The sequence below is a fragment of the Magnolia sinica genome, chromosome 13 (assembly GCF_029962835.1).
Source record: "Magnolia sinica isolate HGM2019 chromosome 13, MsV1, whole genome shotgun sequence".
Lineage (NCBI taxonomy): Eukaryota > Viridiplantae > Streptophyta > Magnoliopsida > Magnoliales > Magnoliaceae > Magnolia > Magnolia sinica.
Window position 1 is genome coordinate 16,464,595 of NC_080585.1, and position 22,442 is coordinate 16,487,036.

The following is a 22,442-nucleotide window of genomic DNA, read 5'->3' on the forward strand; positions in this document are numbered from 1 at the left end:
AGAATTTTTTTTCTTCCAAAAAACTATGATGACAAGTCACATCAGTTGCATAAAACTATTCCTTGACCCGATAGGGCATGAGCTTTGCAGGATTTCCTAACAAATCGCCAAAAGTCCTCCAAAACCTTCAGTGACCATTTGAATGATGGTGGGCCACTGATTACATCCTCTCTCTCTCTCTCTCTCTCTCTCTCTCTCTCTCTCTCTCTCTATATATATATATATATATATATATATATATATATACACTTGTGTGGGCCACACCACGTACAAAAGTTGAGAGGGATTTCCCTCCATTAAAACATTCATAATCATTTGTTGGGTCCGCTGAGATGTGGTTCACAAATTCAGCCCATCCATTATGTTTGTCCTACTTGGATGAGGGGTTAGACTAGGTTTAAGAGGCATCCAAATTCAGGTGGGCCCCACCAAGTGCCTTTATATGTTTTAGGCATGTCTTCACATGATTTTAGATGGTATGGCCCACCTAAGTTTCGTATACGGCTGATTTTTGAGATATCCCATAATTTAAAGGGGACTCATCAAATGTATGGTGTTGATGTTCGACATACATCATGCTAGGGCCCACACAACTTGACCACACACACACACACACACACACACACACATATGCACACCAACATTTTCTACTTTTGGTAATAAAATAGTACAAATTTGTACCAAAATTTGTACCATGGTGTTATCAAAAATAGAAAAAATTAAGAAAGGGTCAACTTATCAATTGAGTTAGGTATAAATTTCCTAATTACTATAGAATTTCATGGGTTTTAATCCCATGGCTCTAAGCACTGAACCCAAAATTTCAAACTTAACATGTAAGGGTATCTTCTCTTTGGGCACTGCTAAAAGAATTTATTAATTTAATTTTTTAGCTTGCAAAGCTACTTTAGCTATTGGTGTAGAGTGGCTCACATATAATTTCATGGCGAAGATGGACCAGAAAAGTTCGATCAGAGGTGTAAGCGATTTAGACCTTCAGAACCTTAAAACATGTGTATTTCACAAATCAGAATGAGTTATCCAACGTGCTATATATGATTTTGGGGTAGGACGAGCTACTTCAGCTTGGGTTGCACATGCCGAATTTGCGAGATTCCATGGTTGAATTTTCATTTTATTTTCATTTTTACTATTTATAGTAAATTTTAGTTTGATTATAACTTTTCACCCGTTGTGCTTTCGGAGTTGCATACGTCCAACATAAAAAGTGCTTAGAATAATTAGAAGGATAGCATGGTTGAGCCAAATAGGACATTATTTTTGCCAAAAAACATGAGGTCTAGTGGAAATCATGACCATCTATAAATAGTAAGTTTACTATTTATGGTAAGTTACAATTTCTAGGAGTTTTTGTTATAGTATGATTCCGAAACTTCTTGCTGGGGTTTATGTTATTATTTAAAAGGTTGTAACCTTATTTTTCATTAATCAATTAATTTATTACGAATTTTTAGAATTTTTTTTTATTTTTTTTATTTTGGATTTGAGGTATCATTGTGAGAAGTCCAGAGAAGTTCCGTGGATTCAGAATAGTTATCCCCTGAGGAAGACGATGCTCGACCTCAACACGTCCTCCCCTGCGCTAGCTATCAATACCTATTTTCACATCTTGCCAGGACTTACTCCGCAGTGTGGATTTGAACTCAAAATCAGAGCATTAATGGAGTTCAAAAAGAGCTCTTTTGGAGTATTTAGATTCTTCTCAAAGCTAAATATATCCTACACCTAGCTGTCCAACGCTCAAAGAACCAGCTAAGCTCCCCTCATTCCTCTTATTCCACATTGCTGAACGACCCCTTAGTGTTACTCACCTAAGTATATGATATGCATGATACTTTCGGGCCATATTGACCATCTTTTGGGTTGGAAGGCAGCAATAAGTTGAATTTTATTCACATGAATAAATACTCATGGCTGAAACTAACCTTTTTTCATTGTTTCATTGATACTTAAGCTTAAAATATTAGCTTCACTTTAACAACAAAATCAAGACAAGTTTAGGTCGTAGATGTTAAGAATCTTTCAAAATAAAAGATAAAATAAAGTAAGTGTGTGTGTGTGTGTACTGGTCTTTTTGTCTTTTATCTTTTGTGCCTGTCTTTTGCTTGTCTTGTTGTGCAAACCACTACTCATATATTGGATGGGAATGGAAAAAAAGAAGTGTCTATATTAGAGTTCTCTCCTTAAAAAGTGTGTATTGGATGTTATGGCTGATTCTACAGGTCGTGTGCTACAGAGCTTGTTACAAAAGAATTTTAATTTTGGAGGGTTGCTCCCATATTGAGGATTTTCTCCCCTTTTGTATATGCGTTAGGAGCTGTTGGATGGATAAGAATCGACTATGTTGTGTTCCCTCTTTTAGGCTAAAATCATAACTACTTGTCGTAGAATGTGTGTCATCAGGCAATTATCCCGGTGGATGTATCACGGAGACTCTATCAAAGGCTGGCTATTTTCAACAATACCATGTCACGATAGGTCTCGTGTTTCCCAATTTAATGTGCCATATGTGTCGAAATGCTCTTTTTTGTGATTATTTTCATTCTTTCAGACGTGTATTTGATGTGAGGACTTGTTTAGGATACCATTGATCTTTTGAATTGATCTCGAATGCTTTGGAAGATGGATTGAATATTTATTTTTGTGCCGCGGTTTTGGTACCTGGCTAGAGATTTGGTTATTGGGAACCCTTTTGATGCTTCAAACCTTCATCTAACTTGTTCGGGGGTGGTATGATCCTTGGTATATTACCATACAATTTGCCATATGATTTGGACATTATTGAGGGTTCAGATCACAGGTTTGTAATGTTTTATCTATTGAAAACCACACACACACACACACACACACATATATATATATATATATATTTGTGATTTTTCATTGATAAAAGTTATCTTGTAAGGTATAATAGGTCGTTGAGAACTTCATAGAATGGTAGGATGAAAAAAAATTAGGCCAACAAGTTCAATCTAGGTAGAAAAGGTTTGGCACACACTATAACTTAGAATGGAACCTACACATTAGATGTTGTTGGAAAGTTATTGACAAGACCTATATCTCATAAATTAACTAAATTCTATTGGCACTTTATTTTTATTTTTATTTTTTTTATTTTTTATTTTTTTTTTTTTTGCAAAAGAAAATAATTTTAAAGGTACATTTTCAGTTTAAAATTGATATTTGTTATTTTTTCTCGAAAGTTATGGTTTTAATATGTTCAATCATTTTAAGATTCGAATAGTCCAAGAATAATTAATAATTTAGTCATCTAAGAGAAATTGGGTAGGTTAATATATCCTTATTATTTTTATAAAGTTTATTATTTTCAGAAAGTTATTTGGATAAGTTACAAGTTTATGACTTACATAAGCCATAAAATTTGCATTAAAAAGGAAAAATTTTCTATTTTTTTTTTTAAGAATTTAGTTTCCTTAAAGATCCAAGGCTTATTATGAGGAAGAAGAGGGTGGCCCTATCTCCATGTGCCCGCCAGGTTATGCTGTGATAGGTGGATATTTGGTGCTTTCACACATGCCTAGCTAGCACATATAAAGGAGTAAGAAGGAGCACACTTCCCTTATCATGGATTGTAGAGTATTCTATTCTTTCATAATTAATGAATATTTACATCCTAACGAGGCTTAGGAATTTTTGGGTTCAGGATATATGTTGTGTGATTGTGCTGAGGGTTCTCTCTTTTGTTTCTTGAAATATTATCCTTAGGCTATTTTTGGATTCCAGAATGCATGTATGATACTTTGGAAAAAATTCATGATTACCTAGTGAATGTTTATACTCGTATTTTTTTTGAGAAAAATAAATTTTAAAAATTAAACATTTTATTTATAGAAAGTAAATAAATATATTATATATGATTTATTTATTTATTTATTTTTATTTTTATTTTTATTTTTTTGTAAATACTCATATACATTAGTGATAAGAGGTGAGATCTTTGTTACAAGAAATATGAGTTCAAAATTTTAGGAGTCACAAAAGCCTAATCCTTTTTGCACTTGATCTAGACCCTTCTAAATAATTATGCAATTAGGAAGCAAGCTAGGATCTAACTAGGGGGTTTAACTCACTGGTATCTAAGATTCTAGCCATAGTCTTGGTGTACTTATAGAGGGGCATCAATGGCACGTGTTATATGTATGTGTGGGGCAATTGAAATCAAGGGTGGTAGGAACATGTGTGTTACAATAATTTTTGTTGTTGTGTGACTTTGTATAAAAGAATTAAAAAAAAAAAAAAAAAAAAAAAAAACTGATGCAAGAAAAGCCATGTCCATTCATGAAAGAGTCATGTACACATGTTTGTATAGGAAAGATATCACGTCCCTACCTGTTCCAACCGAGAAACAACGACATTCTTAAATTAAATCTTCCATAGCCTTTACTCTCATCCCTGCTCTCTTATAGCTGTCCACATGAAAATGTTTTCCTAAAGTATTTCAATGTGAACATGATGCAAGGAAGGATGTGAGGTCGAGCACCGTCTTACTCAAGAGGATAATTATTCCAAATCCATGGAACTTCTCTGTACTCCTCACAGAGACTTCTCGAATACACGAGGAAAGAAAGCAGAAAATAGAAATAAATTCTAATAAATTCGAAATTGATTAACGAATGAATAAAAGCGAGTTCACAATCTTTTAAATAGGGGTACTAAGCAATGGGAAAGAAATCAGAATCAAACTACAACTAAAACTCCTAGAATTCGCGACTTACTATAAATAGTAAACTTACTATTTATAGATGGTCGTGATTTCTACAAGTGCGCAAGGTTTTCGGCCAAAAATAGTAAGTTTCCTATTTGGCTTCACCAAACTGTTCTCCTAATTATTCTAAGCTCTTTTCACGTTGGACGCAACTCCCGAAGCCCGACGGATGAAGAGTTATAATCAAACTAAAACTTACTATTTATAATAAAAATGAAATTAAAACAGGAAAATGACCGTCGATCCAGGGGTATTTTGCAAATCCGGCATGCGCAGCCCGACATAGCAGGGTTGGTTGGCTAAAGTAGCTCGTTCTATCCCAAAATCATATATTTTATGCCCGATAACTCATTCCGCATTGTGAGATACGCCCGATCTAAGGTCCAACGATCCAGATCACTTTTGTCGTCGACTGGGCCTTTTCTGATCCATCGTAGCCATGAAACTGTCTGCGACCCGCTCTACATCAGAACACCTATTCAACAATTAGAGTTACAAATGTTCATGTTGAAATTTGAATTTGTGATGTCATTGTATCCAAAGACTGTCGGTCATCTTTCTTCTTTTACACTTGTTAGAATATCTTAAAAAGGTAAGAAAATATTTCTAAAGATATTGACTATTTAAGTTAAAGACTTAAGCTTACAAATGTGATATTTTCATCTACTCCTTTTTGCACATGACTCCTTCCAACATTATTGTACTAGGAAAGATTGTATTTTTATATGTATAGTTTGGGAATAATTTGAGATATGTAAAATATAGAGATAATCATTATGATCCACATTATCTAAACATGCCAAGATGTCAAATCAGGTGAACAGTTTTCATTAAAATTAAGTAGAAATATTGTTATCCAAGCGTTACCCTTAACTAATTTGTAAGGATATATATAAGAAGGTGAATCACACCAATTGCATAAAAAACTTAAAAATTTAAGTTTCATTTTGGTATGGCATCCAAAGTAGCCTTAGATTGAGTAAAATGATGAATTGGGAACAATAATTAGGAAATAAATTGTAGCTGGGGAGGTATATTTAGAATGAAACTGGTCAAAGTTTCTTCTTCTTCTTCTTCTTCTTCTTCTTTTTTTTTTTTTTTGAAAGATATACTAATGATGAACCATGCACAATATAGCACAAGATAAAAGGATGAAACATCATATATATATATATATATATATATATATATATATATATATATATATATAGGATAAAGTCCAAGTACAAGACAATGGAAATTAATTTGAAATGGACCGGTGCAATGGAGTAGGACGCATTTACTTTCGTTAGATAGTGTCCTTTGATATTTCATGTCATCCCACGTGTGGTATGAGGAATTATTGTCTTCCCCTATCAGCTGTCATGTCCCTTTATCATCGATTCTCTAGATATTCCTCTTCCAATGGACACTAAAAATTTCCCACTTCAATTAGAAAATTTTCACCTACGGCCCCCTGCATATTAACTTGTCATTCATCCCAGCCCCTGAGGGATGATTAGATATTTCCCAATATTTGTTTTTGATGAAGAAATCTCATCCAAATGTCAGGGGCTAAGTATGCATGTCAAACTAACATGCTATTGATGGTTGGATATGAACGGTAGATTGATCGATGTGCGTCGGCCACTTGCCCGCCTGTCCGGTGGTCCTTGGACAACAACGACAAACATGGAACTAGTGACGTCTTATTCATGATCGCGATCAAGTTATTCTTTGATTTGTAATTAAAGCTGCATTTAGCTTTATTAGACAATCAACACAACTCCCAAATATGGTTAATTGATTGTCGAGCAAGCTTCTGCAAACATCATTAAATTTCATTAAATTTCTTGATTAATATCAGTCCAACATCATATTTCATGATTAGTCAGTCCAATTTTTTGAAAATATCATGGAAGTCCATTGTCTTTGGTGCAACCAAACTGGCACCCTTAAGTTCACAAGACAATTCATTAACAACTGATTAGCAGGCTTTAGTAAACATTGTAAAATGATTCTGTGGCGACCACCTGGATGATTTCACAGCTATATTTTAATATATCAACAAAGTTAATTTCTGGTGATGTGCTCTTATTAAATTTTTTTTTTTTGAAGAAAAAAAAATAAAAATTACAAAATGAGAATTTGAAAAATCTGTTTTAAAATGCAGCTGAGATTCCCGCTGCCACTGTTATCTTCTCCACTTAAATCAAATCTCCCAACTTCTGTCTCTACGAGGGTTCTTATGAAGAATAAAGTGTCCTGTCGGAGGGAAAAGATAGGACGTTGGTTTTAGGGTGTCCATTTGTTGTCTCTATTCTGGCCCACCTGTTGAGTTGATTAGGCAAGCATTTGGGCCAGTGCATCTTACATCGTGGAAACCCAACTGATGGACGGCTCGGATGGTTCAGATCAATGTACAAGTGGGTGGAATCAGGAGTCCTTAGGACTGCAGTTGGACGAGACCTTTTTGGAGAAGGACGCTCACCAAAACGGGTCAGCTGCGCCCGTTCCAGGGACCAGGTATTAGCAAACTGTTCATGAGAGCATAACGTTCCATCAATCTGAGTATCCAAATCAGGAAAGGACCCGAATCGTCTCAACACCAGTTGTACTCAGCAGATGCAAGACCCGTTTCTATGGGGCCCACCTAATGTTTGTGTGACATCCGCCCATTTCACCGTAAACTAAATAAACGAAGACAGCAGAATCCAAGGTGGGCCACACAACAGCAACAATATAAAATTACTACCCTTTAAATTAACGAAGTGTGGCCCACTTGAGTTTTGGGTTAGGCTGACTTTTGGTAAGCATCTTGATCTTGATGGAACCCATGAATGAACACATTGTGATGTCAGATAAGTTGTTGACAGCTTGATGGAGGGTCCAGATTGAAGAAAATCAGCCTGTAGTAGCTAAGAAGAGGGGGAATATGACTTGAGCTAGCTAAACATTCCGAAAGCCATTAACTTTAAGACCGATTATTAAAATCATAAATAAAATATATTGCTAGAAAGCTATTCACGAGTCCTATGTCTCGCCAAATGCTAAAGGCCATTAGGGCTCAAACAGTATCAGTGGATAATTCTATGTTAAAGGTGTTTTAGAATTTTGAGAGTTCAATGATAGCCTAAAAATCTTTGTTTGAGTCATCCGAGAGAGTTTGAAGCAGGAAGGACGTGATGAGGCCGATCACCGTCTTCCCAAGGGATAACTATTCCGAATCTACAGAGCTCTTTGGATTCCTTGCAGTTTCCTTGAATTCAAAGTGATAAAATAAAAATAAATTTGAAAATAAATTGATTAATGCTAAAGATGAAATTACAATCCTTTAAATTGTGAATCCAAACTTAGGGTAGAGTTTTAGACTCCTTAAAAATGTGAATTACTATAAATAGTAAACTTACTATTTATAGACGGTGATGATTCCTATTGGACTTCATGGTTCTTAGCCAAAAATAGTAAGTGTCCAATTTGGCCTAACCACATTATTCTCTTAATTTTTCTAAGCCCTTTTCCTGTTAGGAATGACTCTTAAAACTTAAAGGATCAAAAGTTATGATCGAATTAAAACTTATTATTTATAGTAAAAATGGGAATAAAACAGACTTTCGATTGTTGATCTGATGGAATCTCACAAATCTGGCATAATGGGAAACCCAGCATAGCCGGATTAGTTGGCTAAATTAGCTTCTCCTACCCTAAAATCATATATGATATGTTGAGCAACTCATTCTAGTTTGTGAGATAAGATTGTTTTAAGGTTCTGACAGCCCTAATCACTTTCGCCTTCGATTGGGCTTTCTTTGGTCCATCTTGGCCATGAAAGTGTCCGCAACCCACTCTACATCAGAGTTTGACAAATAATTTTCTATTTTGAGTTGAATGAGGATCCTACTAAACTTTTGCTTATATAAATTGGTTAGTTCCTTTGTAAACAACCATTTTCATTGAATAATATCATTTTTATTATCATTTTTAAATATTTTTTCATCACATGGGTTTAAAAACTATTTCATAGAAGAAGACAATAATCTCTTTTGTTTAAGCACCGTTATGTTACTTAGTATGAGACGAAGGTCTTTTCTCAAGTTTATGGCTTCTAATAATGTATTGGCGGTGACAATACCACAAATAATGTTCCTGAGCGGAGCAATGAATGTGGCGAAATTTGAAGCTTTTCAATGAGAAAGCTACATAAGTCATGATCATTGCTTGGTTAACCTAGGGCACATAGCACAGTCGAAGCCTCAAATGAAATAGTTATTTATTATTTATTATTTTTTTATTTTTCAATATTTTAAAAAGTTACGTGAATCATCCATTAAGTCAACTGTCAAAAATGTTGTAACAATATGAACTGAGAACTCTAATCTTTTAGTATCCCATCCAAAGTAAGGCCCAATATTTAAGGGTTTAGACCATTGAAAGATGCTCCCAAATACAAAGCTAGTGTCACAATATTTCATATCCCAATACAATGAGGTGTATTGTAGAAAAGATTCCAAATTCCACTCCCGGACTTGGCATGTATCACTGGGAGAAAAGAGTGTAGTATCTATCTTGTCCATCCATCAATTGGATTTGACCATGTAGCTGTTACACCCAAAACTCAAGTTGGTTCATTTGTCAAGTGGACCATGATATTGAAAAGTTGAACACGACAAGAAAATGTAATTATATTTATTACAAATACTTGTACACAATAAGGGTATGCTTAACAACACTTACAAACTATCACTCTTGAATGACAACTCTCACATACAAGGAAAAACTCTTTTGAAGTCTTAATACTTGGACACCTTGCTTTTACTCTTGAACTCACTCTTTGTTGTTTATGTATTCATAATGAGACACTTCCTATATTTATAGAAGGCTATGGAAGATTCTAGAATCAGCACAACTCTAAAGAGTCGTAGAAATTTCTAAATATCCTATAAGGTTCTATTATATTCTGGAACATTTTAAGAGAATCCGGAAGGTTCTAGCATAGTCCGGAACATTCCGGAAGAGTCAAGAAAACTCTATCAAACTCTAAAAATTTTCGGAAGATTCTATAAAATTCTAAAATTTTTCAGAAATGTCTGAAAGTTTCCGGAAGACTCCGGAATATTCAAGAGAGGTGGTGATGACATTTAACACTCCTCCTCAGCACCAACTCTCATAATTCTGCTTTGGTCATCATGCGAAGTTATTTTCTGAATTCGGTGAACTTAGCATTGCTAAGTCCTTTTGTGAGTATGTCTGCAACTTGATCGTCGGTCTTCACATGGCTCATCTCGATTTCTCCTTGAAGTACCTTCTCTCTCACGAAGTGATAGTGTACCTCCACATGCTTGGTCCTAGCATGAAACACTGGATTATCAGCCAAGCAAATTGCTGATTGATTGTCGCAGCGCAATATCATTGGATAATCATCCGGTTGATGAAGATCCCTCATTAACTGTATAAGCTATGTGCTTGCTTGTGCTGCCATCGCTATTGCTCTGTATTCAGCCTCCGTGGTTGATAAAGATACTGTAGGTTGTCTCTTACTACACCAAGAGATTGCTCCTGAGTCAAGGTTGAATACGTATCCAGTAGTTGATCGTCGTGTGTCATGATCACCACCATCGTCAGCATCGCAGTACCCAACTATCTTGCATGCTCCACCTTTCTTGTATAATAGACCAAGATCTATTGTACCCTTCACATATCTCAGTATTCAACATACTGCTTCAAGATGCGGCTTCTTTGGTGTTTGTATGAACCGGCTAACCACACCAACTGCGTAAGCTCTATCTAGTCACGATAATGTAAGGTAGATTAGACTACCAACTATTTGTCGATACATAGTTGTATCTTCCAAGTCTTTTCCTTCTTCCGAACATAGCCTGGCGTTAGCCTCAATAGGTGTGGCAATTGGCTTGCATTTGAGCATCCCATATTTCTTTAATAGGTCTTTGGCATACTTCTGCTGATAGAGGAATATGCCTTTGTTGCTTCGGTCAATCTCCGGCCTAAGAAAATGCTTCAGTTCTCCAAGTTCCTTCATTTGGAATCGCACGGACATGTTCTCTCTTGTCCTTTCAATCTCACCGTCATCATCTCCAGTGATGATCAAGTTATCCACATACATTAACACTATTGCTAGTTTACCTTCCTGAAATTTTACAAAGAGACTAGAGTCCGCAGGTGCCACCGAGAACCCGCTTTGCACTAAGAATTTCCCAATCTTGTCGTACCATACCGTCGGTGCTTGTTTAAGTCCATATAAGGCCTTATTTAGTTTGCAAACATAATCCTAATGCCTTTTACTCTGGAAACCACTTGGCTGCTCCATGTGGATATCTCGATCAATTTCTCTATGTAGAAAGGCATTCTTCACATCCATCTGCCATAGCTTCCAAGATTTGCTCACTGCAAGTGCTGGTAGTACTCCTACAGTTGTAATTTTTGCTACTAGGCTAAAAGTCTCATTATAGTCCAACCCATATTCTTGTGAGAATCCTCTAGCCACTAGTCGAGCTTTGTACCTTTCTATTGATCCATCGGGGTGAGTCTTGACTTTGTACACCCATTTGCATGATATCGGCTTCACATCCTTGGGTTTTGGAACTAGTTCCCAAGTCTGATTTTGATTCAATGCCTTAATCTCTTCTTCCATCGCCTTCTGCCATTCTATGTCTCGGGATGCTTCCTCAAATGTCGTAGGTTCTTTCACGGTCTCTTCTTTTGCTAAGGCAGCATCCACGTATCTTAGGTTAGGCTTTCTCTGTCTAGTTGACCTCCTAAGTGGTAGGTTGTCTACCGCAACCTCCTGTTGACTCGGGCAAAGCTCTTTTGGACTACTTTGATGTACTCCAGTTTGCCATGGACTCATCGATTTATCTGGTGTTCCAGACAGATTAGGCACTTGCTCACCATCTCGTGCTGTAGGTGTCAACTCCTTAGTTGAATTAGGAGATTCTTCTCCTTCCCTTATCTCCCCCATCTTCTCATGCAGTTCATCTTCTAAGTCTTGAGAGTTTAGCAGCTCCTCCTTTAGTGGCGACCACCATGATGAGGCTTCATCAAAAGACAACATTTCTGGATATGTAGCACCGACCAGTTGCAGAGTTGTAACATTTCCACCCTTTTTTTCACTGCTATAGCCCAAAAAGATGCAACAAATCGCCTTCTTATTGAACTTGCTACACAAGTAATCAGGCATAAACACATATCATACACATCCGAAGACTCTGAAGTGACTCACCTTGGGCTTTATGTTCCATACCTTCTCGAAGGGTGAGACAAAGCCTAGTTTTGCCTATGGTAGCCTATTGATCACATAAGCTGCCGTTTGCATGCACTCTGCCCAGAATTGGTTGGGCACATTCTTAACATGTAGCATGCTTCGACATATCTCTATAAGGTGACGATTTTTTTCCAGTAATGCCGTTTTATTGTGGAGTGCCTGAACAAGTCAATTATTATCAAATTCTACACTCCTTTAGATAATTTGAGAACTCTTTCGACGTATACTCTCTACCATTATCCGTTCGCAAGCATCGAATCCTTCTATCGAACTCACTTTCGACCTTCTCCCGAAATTCTTTAAATTTTAATAAAGTTTTTGACTTTTCTTTCATGAAGTAAACCCAAACGTACCTTGAGAAGTCGTCAATGAAGGTCACCATGTAATGAATGCCACTAAACGATGCCTGTTTTACCCATCCGAACACGTCTGAGTGGACAAGCTCCAAGGGTTTTTTAGCTCTAAACTTTGATTCTTCATATGAAAATTGGTGTGCTTTGCCATATTGATACCTTGCACAAATTATATCTTCTCGAACATCCAGCTGGGGAAGACCTTTAAGCATAACCTTCTTCATCATTATCTTCAGCTTATAATAACTCACGTGCCCTAAACGTGCATGCTAGAGATCTGCAGTCTCATTTTTTCGAGTCTTATCTACATAAGCTGATTCAGCTGACATTACGTAGATTGACTCTAAGCGTCGTCCTTCCATGATAGGCGTACCTAACGATTTAAGGTTTGGGTACACCTTAACATCCTCTGGTCCAAATACCATATAATTACCAGGAGATGTTAGTTGTGATACTGACAACAGATTTTTCTTCATCTCTGGCACGTGATAAACATCTTACAACTTTACTTGATTAAGGCTAAATTGAGGTGTGATAGTGGTCGTGCCTACGTGAGTTATCGACAACCTTGAATTACTAGCTGTTACCACCACACGATCTCTTTTGTAGGCAAATAAATTTGACAGTTTCTTCTTATCACCTGTCATGTGATTTGAGCACCCTTAATCAACGATCCAATTATCATTGTAGTTGATAGCTCCTTGATTGGAAACTGTGGCAAGGGCTATTTCACACATCTCTGCCACTATTGAGGAAGCAACTACTTCGTCAGTGACTGTTTTAGATTGCTTGAGTGGTTTATTAAAATCTATCTCCTTCTCTGAATAATCTCCTTGGGTGGTGGACATTAACTCATTCTCCAAATATTGAAGTCGAGCATTATTTGTTTTTGAAAACAATAATACAAAAGTGTCCTATGCCATCTTGGGTGTGTCGTCATCCTTGATTCGCCCGAGCAACTCATCCTCAATGGTTGATTTGAGCACGTACATTGCCTTCCCAGCCTTAATCTTTCACTTTTAGAGTGCTTCATCATTTTCCTTAGAAGGTGGGGTAATCTCATTCCCATTAACAACCTTTCACAAGTCCTGTCCTTCAAGGTAGGATTTAATACGACTCCTCCAACTTTTATAGTTGTGGTTGTTAAGCCTCGTAACTCTACTTGTTGTGTTCACAAGATCCACCATCGTGACTTGGTATGATTATCACTCCCTTTACTAAGCAAGCCAACAAACTTCACAGTCTCCAAAATGTGCACAATCACCTTAGAAAACGGATCCCGACCAAACCTCGCTCTGATACCAAATTGAAGAGTTGAACACGACAAGTAAATATAATTATATTTATTACAAATACTTGTACACAACAAGGGTATGCTTTACAACACTCACAAACTATCACTCTTGAATGACAACTCTCATATACAAGGAAAAACTCTTTTGAAGTCTTAATACTTGGACACCTTACTTTCACTCTTGAACTCACTCTTTATTGTTTATGTATTCATAATGAGACACTTCCTATAGTTATAGAGGGCTATGGAAGATTCTAGAATCAGCACAACTCTAAAGAGTTTTAGAAACTTCCAAATATCCTATAAGGTTCTATTATATTTCGGAATATTTTAAGAGAATCCGGAAGGTTCTAGCATAGTCTGGAACATTCTGGAAGAGTCAAGAAAACTCTATCAAACTCTAGAAATTTCCGAAAGATTCTAGAAAATTCTAGAAATTTTCAGAAATGTCTGAAAGTTTTCCGAAGATTTCAAAATATTCAAGAGAGGTGGTGATGCCAATTAACAGATATGAGAAACACGTGACCAGGTTAGAAAACTGAGGCAAAGTTTTTATCATGTGCACATTTATTTCATGTACTGTAAGCCAACTAACTAGTGGTGCTATACCTTATTTCTGACCGTTCCTGGAAAAGAGAACTAGGAAGGGAAATGTATCATTATGAGATAGATTTAGGATGCATTATATCTTCATGGAATGCAGCCGAGAGATTTGGAGTGCGGTCGATGCATTTAGAAGCCGATCATGGAACACAACAAAAGCAGTTGAGCGGCTGAAAGACAAGATGCGGCCGAGTGGTTGAAAAGTGTGATCGAGCGCCTATAAGCGGATTGCATCCAAGAGGCAAGATGCGGCCGAGTGGTCGAAAAGCACGATCCAGTGCCTACAAGCGAATTGCAGTCGAGAGGCAAGACGTGGCCGATAAGCTTAGAAGAAAAAGTAGCCAAGAGTAGAAGAGGAACGGTCAGAGAGCCATGTATCAAGAAATGAATGAACTGAAAGGCTGACATGGGGACTCCTCAGTTGCCATAACCATTGCAATAAATAAGAGAAATGCCTAAAAGCCTGAAGGAAAGCTACAATAGAGATCTATAAATAACAGATGAATTAACATACAACAAAAACCAACACACAATCAAATCAAAATAAATCTATCTTTTATCTTAGTTTAATATAGGAGTGACGATTATCTATTAGTGATAATTCTTAGTGATATTTCTTGGTTGTAATCCAAATCTATGCTTATATATTAGACTTGATCCTTCTCTAATATCAAGCAATTCTTTTAAAAGACACATTCTTGTAATTGCTCCTAACGACTAATTGTGAATTTTTCATTTTGTTTAATTGTAATGATATGGTAAAAAGTCTTTTTCTTTTTTTTTTTTAAAAGTCAAAACATAGCCCACCTTCGGAAGAAGAACCTCACCCTTCGATTATCACTTGATCATTAAAATTTTTTTGTAAGTGATTGAGTAGCTATTCATGCAATGTTGTAAAAAAGATTAAAACAAAAACAAAATAAAAATAGAAGTCGTTTTCTTATTCAATCTCCAAGTTCGAGTTGATCTCTACATGGTAATAAGCAGTAATGGTCCATTAATATACAAGGCCCAGGGCTTTTACTTGTTATTACTTCATGTGAAGTGCGCGTGTCTTGCATGTGGGAGTTATAGATGGGTGACAGAGAGAGTAGAGCTGGACCTCGGATGATGGGAAATGGACAGCCCATGTACATATCAATGCACATGATGGAACTTAGATTTCAGGAATTTATGTAAAGGCTGAAAAGGCCTACAAAGCATTTGTAATAGGGCAGTTAGAAATAACTCCTCCAATAAATATAAAAAAACAGCTACAGCAAACTGTACGTGTTTTTGTCCGTTTCCGTTAATTGAAGGGAGAAATGCAATCAGTACTAGCCGGAGCAGACACCCTAGTGCTCCTCCCTAACGCATGCAAATGAAGCAGTTCTAGAAGAGATCCGTGCCACTCATCATGTGGGCCCTACTGTTTATATTCAGTAAATAAATTTTCAGTATGTTCTTTTCATCATCACGTTTATGGAGACATTTACCAATGGTTCAGATCCAAAAAATTTGCATAGGGCCCGCATGATTCTATATTAAAATGGCCCACATGATGAATGATCCTCTATCAGAGATGCTCCAGTCAGGCACATGTGAAAGATGGAGGGATTTGGATGGCTGCTCCGAAGAGGGTCAATGGAACCTTCCTGCAAAGAATGCAGAATAGTAGCAGATATCTAGCAGTTTTTTAATATTCACACATGGTATCTGGGTTTTCAACCTCCATTGGTTTCAAAATTCTGCTGGCTGTAAAATTTGGAGAGTTATTTGATACTCTACCAGTTGATGATGCTTGATATGTGGCCGCTCCTCCAATTAAACCAATTAAATTTTGGAAACCACAATTGTTAAGTCACAATCACAAAACCAGTTTGGTTAAGATATCCTAACCTTTGATTCATGAACACTTGAATGTTGAAGTAGGAGAATTACTGGATATTTTCACTTTTAACCGTCCAATAAATTTCCACCCATCCAAGAGTCAGATAATGAAATAAACATACTGTTTGGTTCATTATATATCCCATAATTCGGTCAGTTTAATCTTGAATTGGTGTTGTTGTTACTAGATTTTGGGCCAACAAATATAATCAGTTGTAGAGGTATGCCTGCCGATGGGCTTACAAGTACAATAAAGATATAAACAATGTGGGTGCCAGGAATTGGCTATAGAGTCCTTGATACCTAAGTTAGGCTGATAAACTTGGATTAAGGAGTAGACAATGAATTTTTTCACTTACCTCTTTTTGCCTGGGTAACGGTTTTTATTAGGTCATTGGACTGTTTTGAAATTACATGCTTAGATGGGATACATTTCAGAGTCCTTATTTGGACTCGAAATTGCTCTCAAAACTACCCTGGGGCTCACCTCGATCAGCATGCTCTTTGGCTAAGATTAGGTGAAGCTCTCTTTCTCCAGACCTGGGGGATAATTCGCCCGAGGTTACTCGTTAAGTCTTAGCGGTGGTTAGTTGAGTTAGCTTAGAAGGGGGAGAGAACTTGGATCTCAAGCTCCTTGTGTTGTAGATATTTTTAGTTAAACATTTCCTCGCTACCAAGCTCTATCATCAGACAGCTCAACTCAGGGGTTCCGCCCCTTGTTGGGAAAGTTGCACATTTTATCTCCAAACCTTGCATGTGTCCTAAACTGATCAGCTTGGAAACCCGTCCTAAGCCTTCGCTAACTTTGATTTGAATTCTCTTGTAATTAGCCTATCATTCTTTCCATGCAAGGGACTAATTCAATTTCTCCCTTAACAAATGTTAAGCCACATATGCAATTTTCTAAATGCATGAATATCATCCATGAAACTCTGCCAGAGTATCAAAGTTTTTCACGATAAAAAATCCAGACATCTTGACTCATCACTGTCCCTCTAGCAGTAGGTTGGTCAAAACACATCAGCCTCTGGTGGACCAAGGCAGGACCTATCGCTATCATATAAAGTCTATTCGGCAGTATCAATAAAACCTTTCCATTCAAGGATGGGGTCCATGCCCCACCATGCATCGTGACAAATATGGCGCAGATTTTAAAAAATTTCATGCACCACCATGCATTCAAAATATCATTATATCTTGGTTGGGTTAAAATCGTGGGATTTTCAAAATCTCAACAGTTTTAAATTTTTATCACAAATTTAATGCAAAAATTATTGAAAAGTTAAGATAATTCATTTATATCTTTACATGTAAAAATTTAAAATAAATTTTTATTTTAAAATATTTTATTTCCAACAAGATTTTCCTGATAATGTTACAAGAAAAATGTGAAAATTTAAAAATCTCCCGAGAAAATTCCAGGATGAGAATTTATTGAGAAACAGATTTTTCAATATGCCACAGGTTTGCTTAAATACACACTGACGGCTTAAGATACTATACGTCCAAACTCTAGCTGATGAATCTGGGCCATCTTCCAGCGATCCAAACCGTTAATACAACGAGTCTCACTTTGTTCCGTAAAAAGTCAAAAAAAAAAAAAAAAAAGTTCAATCTGATATAATATGGCTCTTTGTGGTCTGAACATGAACGGTCACCATTATTTTTAACAGTAAAAAGGGTTGAAATATTCAATTTGAGAATTATTAATTTGGGCACACAAGGGGAGCCTTTCAAATAAATAAATGACGTGGATCATTCAGAAACACACGGAAATCCAACAGTTAGAATCCCCTAACAACTCCGCATTAAAAACATGTCCCAGTGGTGGAATGGAGAATGGTGGTGAGCCTTTTAAAACCCCAAGAAAGGGTCCTACAACCACATGGTGCGCAGACTTCTAGGGGTTTACCAGGTACTATCACATCAAACAACCACACCACACATGTGGCCAGGCCCAGGCCCAGGCCCAGGCATTTCTTTCTCAGTTGGATAGGAAGTCCAAACCATTGATTACTGTATAATATATTCATTTCCCACCATCTCATACCTTGGAATGTGTGGACAGGGGTTAGACTACTACGTGCAAAGCTTTTTTTGTTTCTTAAATGGTGGTGACTGATTTACAATGCACATCTCATGAATTGTATGTCAATCTAGACCATTCCGATTGTGTGCTGCATATGCCAAAAGTAGTAACTGTGATGATCTCAACGATCCTGTTGGTGGCACTGAATGGGCGGTCAAAAATGAATTGGTTGATGGATTTGTTGGCTATTATCCATCTGTACAAGGGTCCTTTCTCACACTCTCCTTGCATTCAAAGCTCACCTGCCTTACCATTACACGAACCATCGCAACTGTAGGACAGGACTTGCGTTTAGATCTAGGGTCACATTTCAATGTTCCAAACCGTTTAATAATACAGGCTAACTTTGGATGGGGAATAAATAAGGAATAAAAATATTATATTGGATTTTCTTTTTAAAGTTAGGAGCATAGGCCATCTGTAATTTTATTGATAAGATTAAAAAAAATTACACCTACTAAGGAAGGACATGACCCAAGCTCTATAAGATTTATACAGAACGAAGGATCTCTTCCAACACAAAAAAACAAAGTCCAAACCACAGCAAATTCAAATGGAAGCATATAGCGTTTCAAAATTTGATAATTAATGAGCATGTAAGGAAATCCTGGTGTGGCTGAGATTGGGCCAGATTGAAAGAGTTGGGAATACACTTGGGCAAATTGGAAAAAAGAAAAAATGAATGTGATAAAAGACTAACCATAGTTTGTATAAAACAGTTCCCTCAATTTACATCATTATCAATAGATTGCAGCTCAAATGGCACCAAACCTTAGGGTGGCATCATTAAAAGATAACCAAATAGTATTTGAAATATTGTTTTCGCTACAAGTTTTGCTGGTTAGGGATATGGAAACAATACTGATATCGTTGATAATATCATTGGTAATCGAAAATGTTGAGAAATATGGAAAAATGGTATATATATTTTTTTAATAAAACTTCAATAGATGCTAAAAAACACATATTTACATATTTTAGAATAAAAAATTATATAAAAAAATACATACATAATAAGTTTCAATTTAATAGGGGCCTAAAAATATGTGTTCTTGTAAGAAATTAGTCAAACCATCCCATCTATCCCATTTACCCTTCTAAACATCTGTCCAACCCTCCATCCAAATATCCATCGATATTTTAGAATATTGATAACACACGATATTCCGTTGAGAAATCATTGATAGCTAGAAAGGAAACAAAAGATTGTGGTCTCAATATTGTCAATGTTGAGATAATGATAATACGTGATATTGTCAACGACAATTTGAACAATGCATAGAATGATACACTTATTAAAAAATTAAAATAGAATTATTTTTAATAAACATATTTTTTGTGATATCGATACATTAGTGATATTATGAAAATATTACCAATACATTAGCTATACAAGCGGCACCTAAAATTGACACAGTAAAAAACATTGGCTGTGTTAATACATTGGCGATACAAGTGACGCGTAGAAATTACACGTAGGTGTATTAATACATTGGCGATACAAGTGCCACGTAGAAATTACACGTAGAAAATATTGGTTGTACATTGATGATACTTAGTGATACATTATCGATACCTAGAATTTCTAATACTACCAGTGTTATTGGCATCACCAACTCCATAACAAAACACCCAAATATACTCTATACACTTAAACATCCATTCAAGCATGTACCACACACGGAAATGTTCTGGATTGCGAGGCTGTAATACAACATTCGAACTTTAGAAAAAGACGAGGAAAATGAGATATGAGAGATGATGCTTCATGGATTGAATTGACAAGAGGGAGGGGCCTAGCCCAAATGCTACAGAGATTGGCTCAGAGAACAATAATTGAACTACACAACCCTTCATTCCACAACACAGGACAAAGGAATCCAAAATGGCTTGGGAACACTTACATCCACTGATTGACTATCCACTCGCTAAGGAACCTCAACCAACTAAACAATTAACTCTTTTCCTTTGATATCGATGGTCTTATTAACCTTTGAATAATAAAAGGTTGAAATCTTTCAAAAAGAGACTTTTTTTTTTCCCTATATATCCCAACTTAGTGAGGCCCATCATATAAATAAAAATTCCTAATCCAATGGGTAAAGTCTTGATATATTTTATTACAACACATGGAATGTATTCTAGTAAACCCATGTATTGTATTCTACCAACACGTGGGGATCCATCAACTAGTATATATGACTTGTGCAATGCATATGATGAGAGGTAGCGGTTTGCAAGATGTAAGGGAGAGCTAAAGGAGATGGAGGAACAAAGAGTTACCTGATACTTAGGTACTTTGAAATTGCACATGGGATAGGCATTAGTGCAATCTATTCAAATTGTGAGAATCACATTAGATAAGTTAATTTCTAAATTTATCATTTTATTTAATATTTGTAAACTATAATTAGTAAGAATTTATCTAATAAATTTGGACCATTCATTGTCCATCAATCAACCATTTCAAAAATCAAATCAATATATTTTTAAATTAAGATCATTCTAAATAAAAACCTATGATTTGCATGGTTTAATTTCAATTCATTATCTTCTACATGTATAATTTCTTGGTGCCCGTGTTTTGAGCATCTCATTCTGACAAAGTATTAAAGTTTTTCTTCTTGTGAATGCAGAAGAGTTTAGTCAAACAAGTGGTTAGACAGTAAAACCTATTTAAATTTCCAAATACTCCTCTTTTGTTAAAAATCCTTTTTATGTCTTTCAAACACGGTAAAGTTTTACCTCATTCAAAAACTAATTATCTAGGTGAAATTATCTATACCTATTTGGGTTATATATAGCATAGAGATATTTTTAGGGGAGAAAATTACTCGACTCTAATGGAGAGGTATTCTTTGCTTTTCATAACTACGCTTGCAAGCCAATGCGAAAGGCCCATGGGTTGTTTGGTATTGGTGGACAAAATTTAAGGGTCTCCTAAAGGACATTGTCATAGTCCGAGTGTCTATAGGGAGAATAATCCATAGGTGGACTACCTTATGAAATTAGTCCGAGACATTGTCATACTCCGAGTCATGTCTATAGGGAAAATAATCCATAAGTGGACTACCTTATGAAATTAGTGTTAGAAATCAAAACAGAGTCTTCTAATCTTAAGGTAATCTTTCCAAAAGGTGCATGGCTTTGTAGCCTAGATTGAATCACCATGCAAATTTTTAGGTTGTGCATCCTTTAAAAGAGTAGAGGTGAAAAGAAATGAAATAGTCACTTAAAGATATGCTTAAAGCATGTTACAATGTCACTATATTTACAGTGATATTTGCACCTTATTGGTGGTTACACTAGTTTATAAGAGGTTTACAACAAATCCGCCTCCAGGATACAATAAACATCTTCTCCTAAATTGGAGAAATGTGAGTTCAGCCTGCAAAACTAAAAAACTATACCCCTAAACACACTTTCGCAATATATACCCTTAACTTATTTGTTGTTCAATTACCCATTGACTTTTCAACTATTTGTAATTTACCCCTTAAAAATTATAATTTCTACGACTTTTCCCATAACAAAAATGGATAAGAAGAAGGAGAAGAGATTGTTGGCGATATTGTGATTTCGAAATCAAAAGATGCATCATTCACTAAGAGGCACTACCATTCATAAATATTAGCCAACAATATATTTTTTAGTGGTATATATCCATCTTTCTTATTTGGTTTTTCATTTTTACTCTCAATTAAGGATTTGATTAGAAAATTTGATTTTATCGATTGTATCTCATTCTCTATATAATTCATTGTATTCCTACAAAATGATTGAAGTGAGAAATACAAAATCAATTATTTTGTTCAAAACTTGTTGTGGTATCAGAGCGGAAGGTCTTGTGTTTAAATAATGGGATCAACAAATATGCCTCCGTAATATATTCTTCGATGGGGGCCATTGTTTATGGTGTGAGCGAGTGTCCTCCACCCTTGTCCAATTTGTTCCTGTGCGGAGTTTGTTGAGACTCAAATATTGCATAATTTTTTCCATTTATATCTTTATTTTATGAACATAAATCATCTTAATATTCTATTTTACTCATGTATGTGTTGTAAGGTGAATTTAAGAGCTTGGATTGAAAAAGGGTGTTAAAAAGTAAGAATTTGATGCTAAAAAATCACCAAGGCAAGGGATGGATCTTAGGAGATCAAGATTGAAGAATTCACATGGCAAAGATTTAAGAAAACCAAGCGAGAAATGAAGAGAATCGAAGATTTGAA

General features: G+C 36.0%; 1 protein-coding gene across 1 annotated transcript; it reads right to left on the reverse strand.

Moving 5' to 3' along the window:
• Positions 1-10,181: 10,181 nt before the first annotated feature.
• Positions 10,182-10,847, reverse strand: LOC131224128 (uncharacterized mitochondrial protein AtMg00810-like). The gene is made up of 2 exons (XM_058219678.1): positions 10,544-10,847; positions 10,182-10,405 (listed from the first exon to the last, which is right to left on the reverse strand). The coding sequence occupies exons 1-2, from the start codon at positions 10,845-10,847 to the stop codon at positions 10,182-10,184; spliced, it is 528 nt and encodes a 175-aa protein (XP_058075661.1).
• Between the last annotated feature and the right edge of the window lie 11,595 nt (positions 10,848-22,442).

What these genes read in the sequence shown, in the direction of transcription:
- LOC131224128 (XM_058219678.1), bottom strand. Translation starts at nt 10,847, where the DNA reads ATGTATGTGGATAACTTGATCATCACTGGAGATGATGACGGTGAGATT. An exon ending in TATGTATCGACAAATAGTTG is followed by an intron (nt 10,406 to 10,543) that starts GTAGTCTAATCT and finishes AGGGTACAATAG; the next exon opens with ATCTTGGTCTATTATACAAG.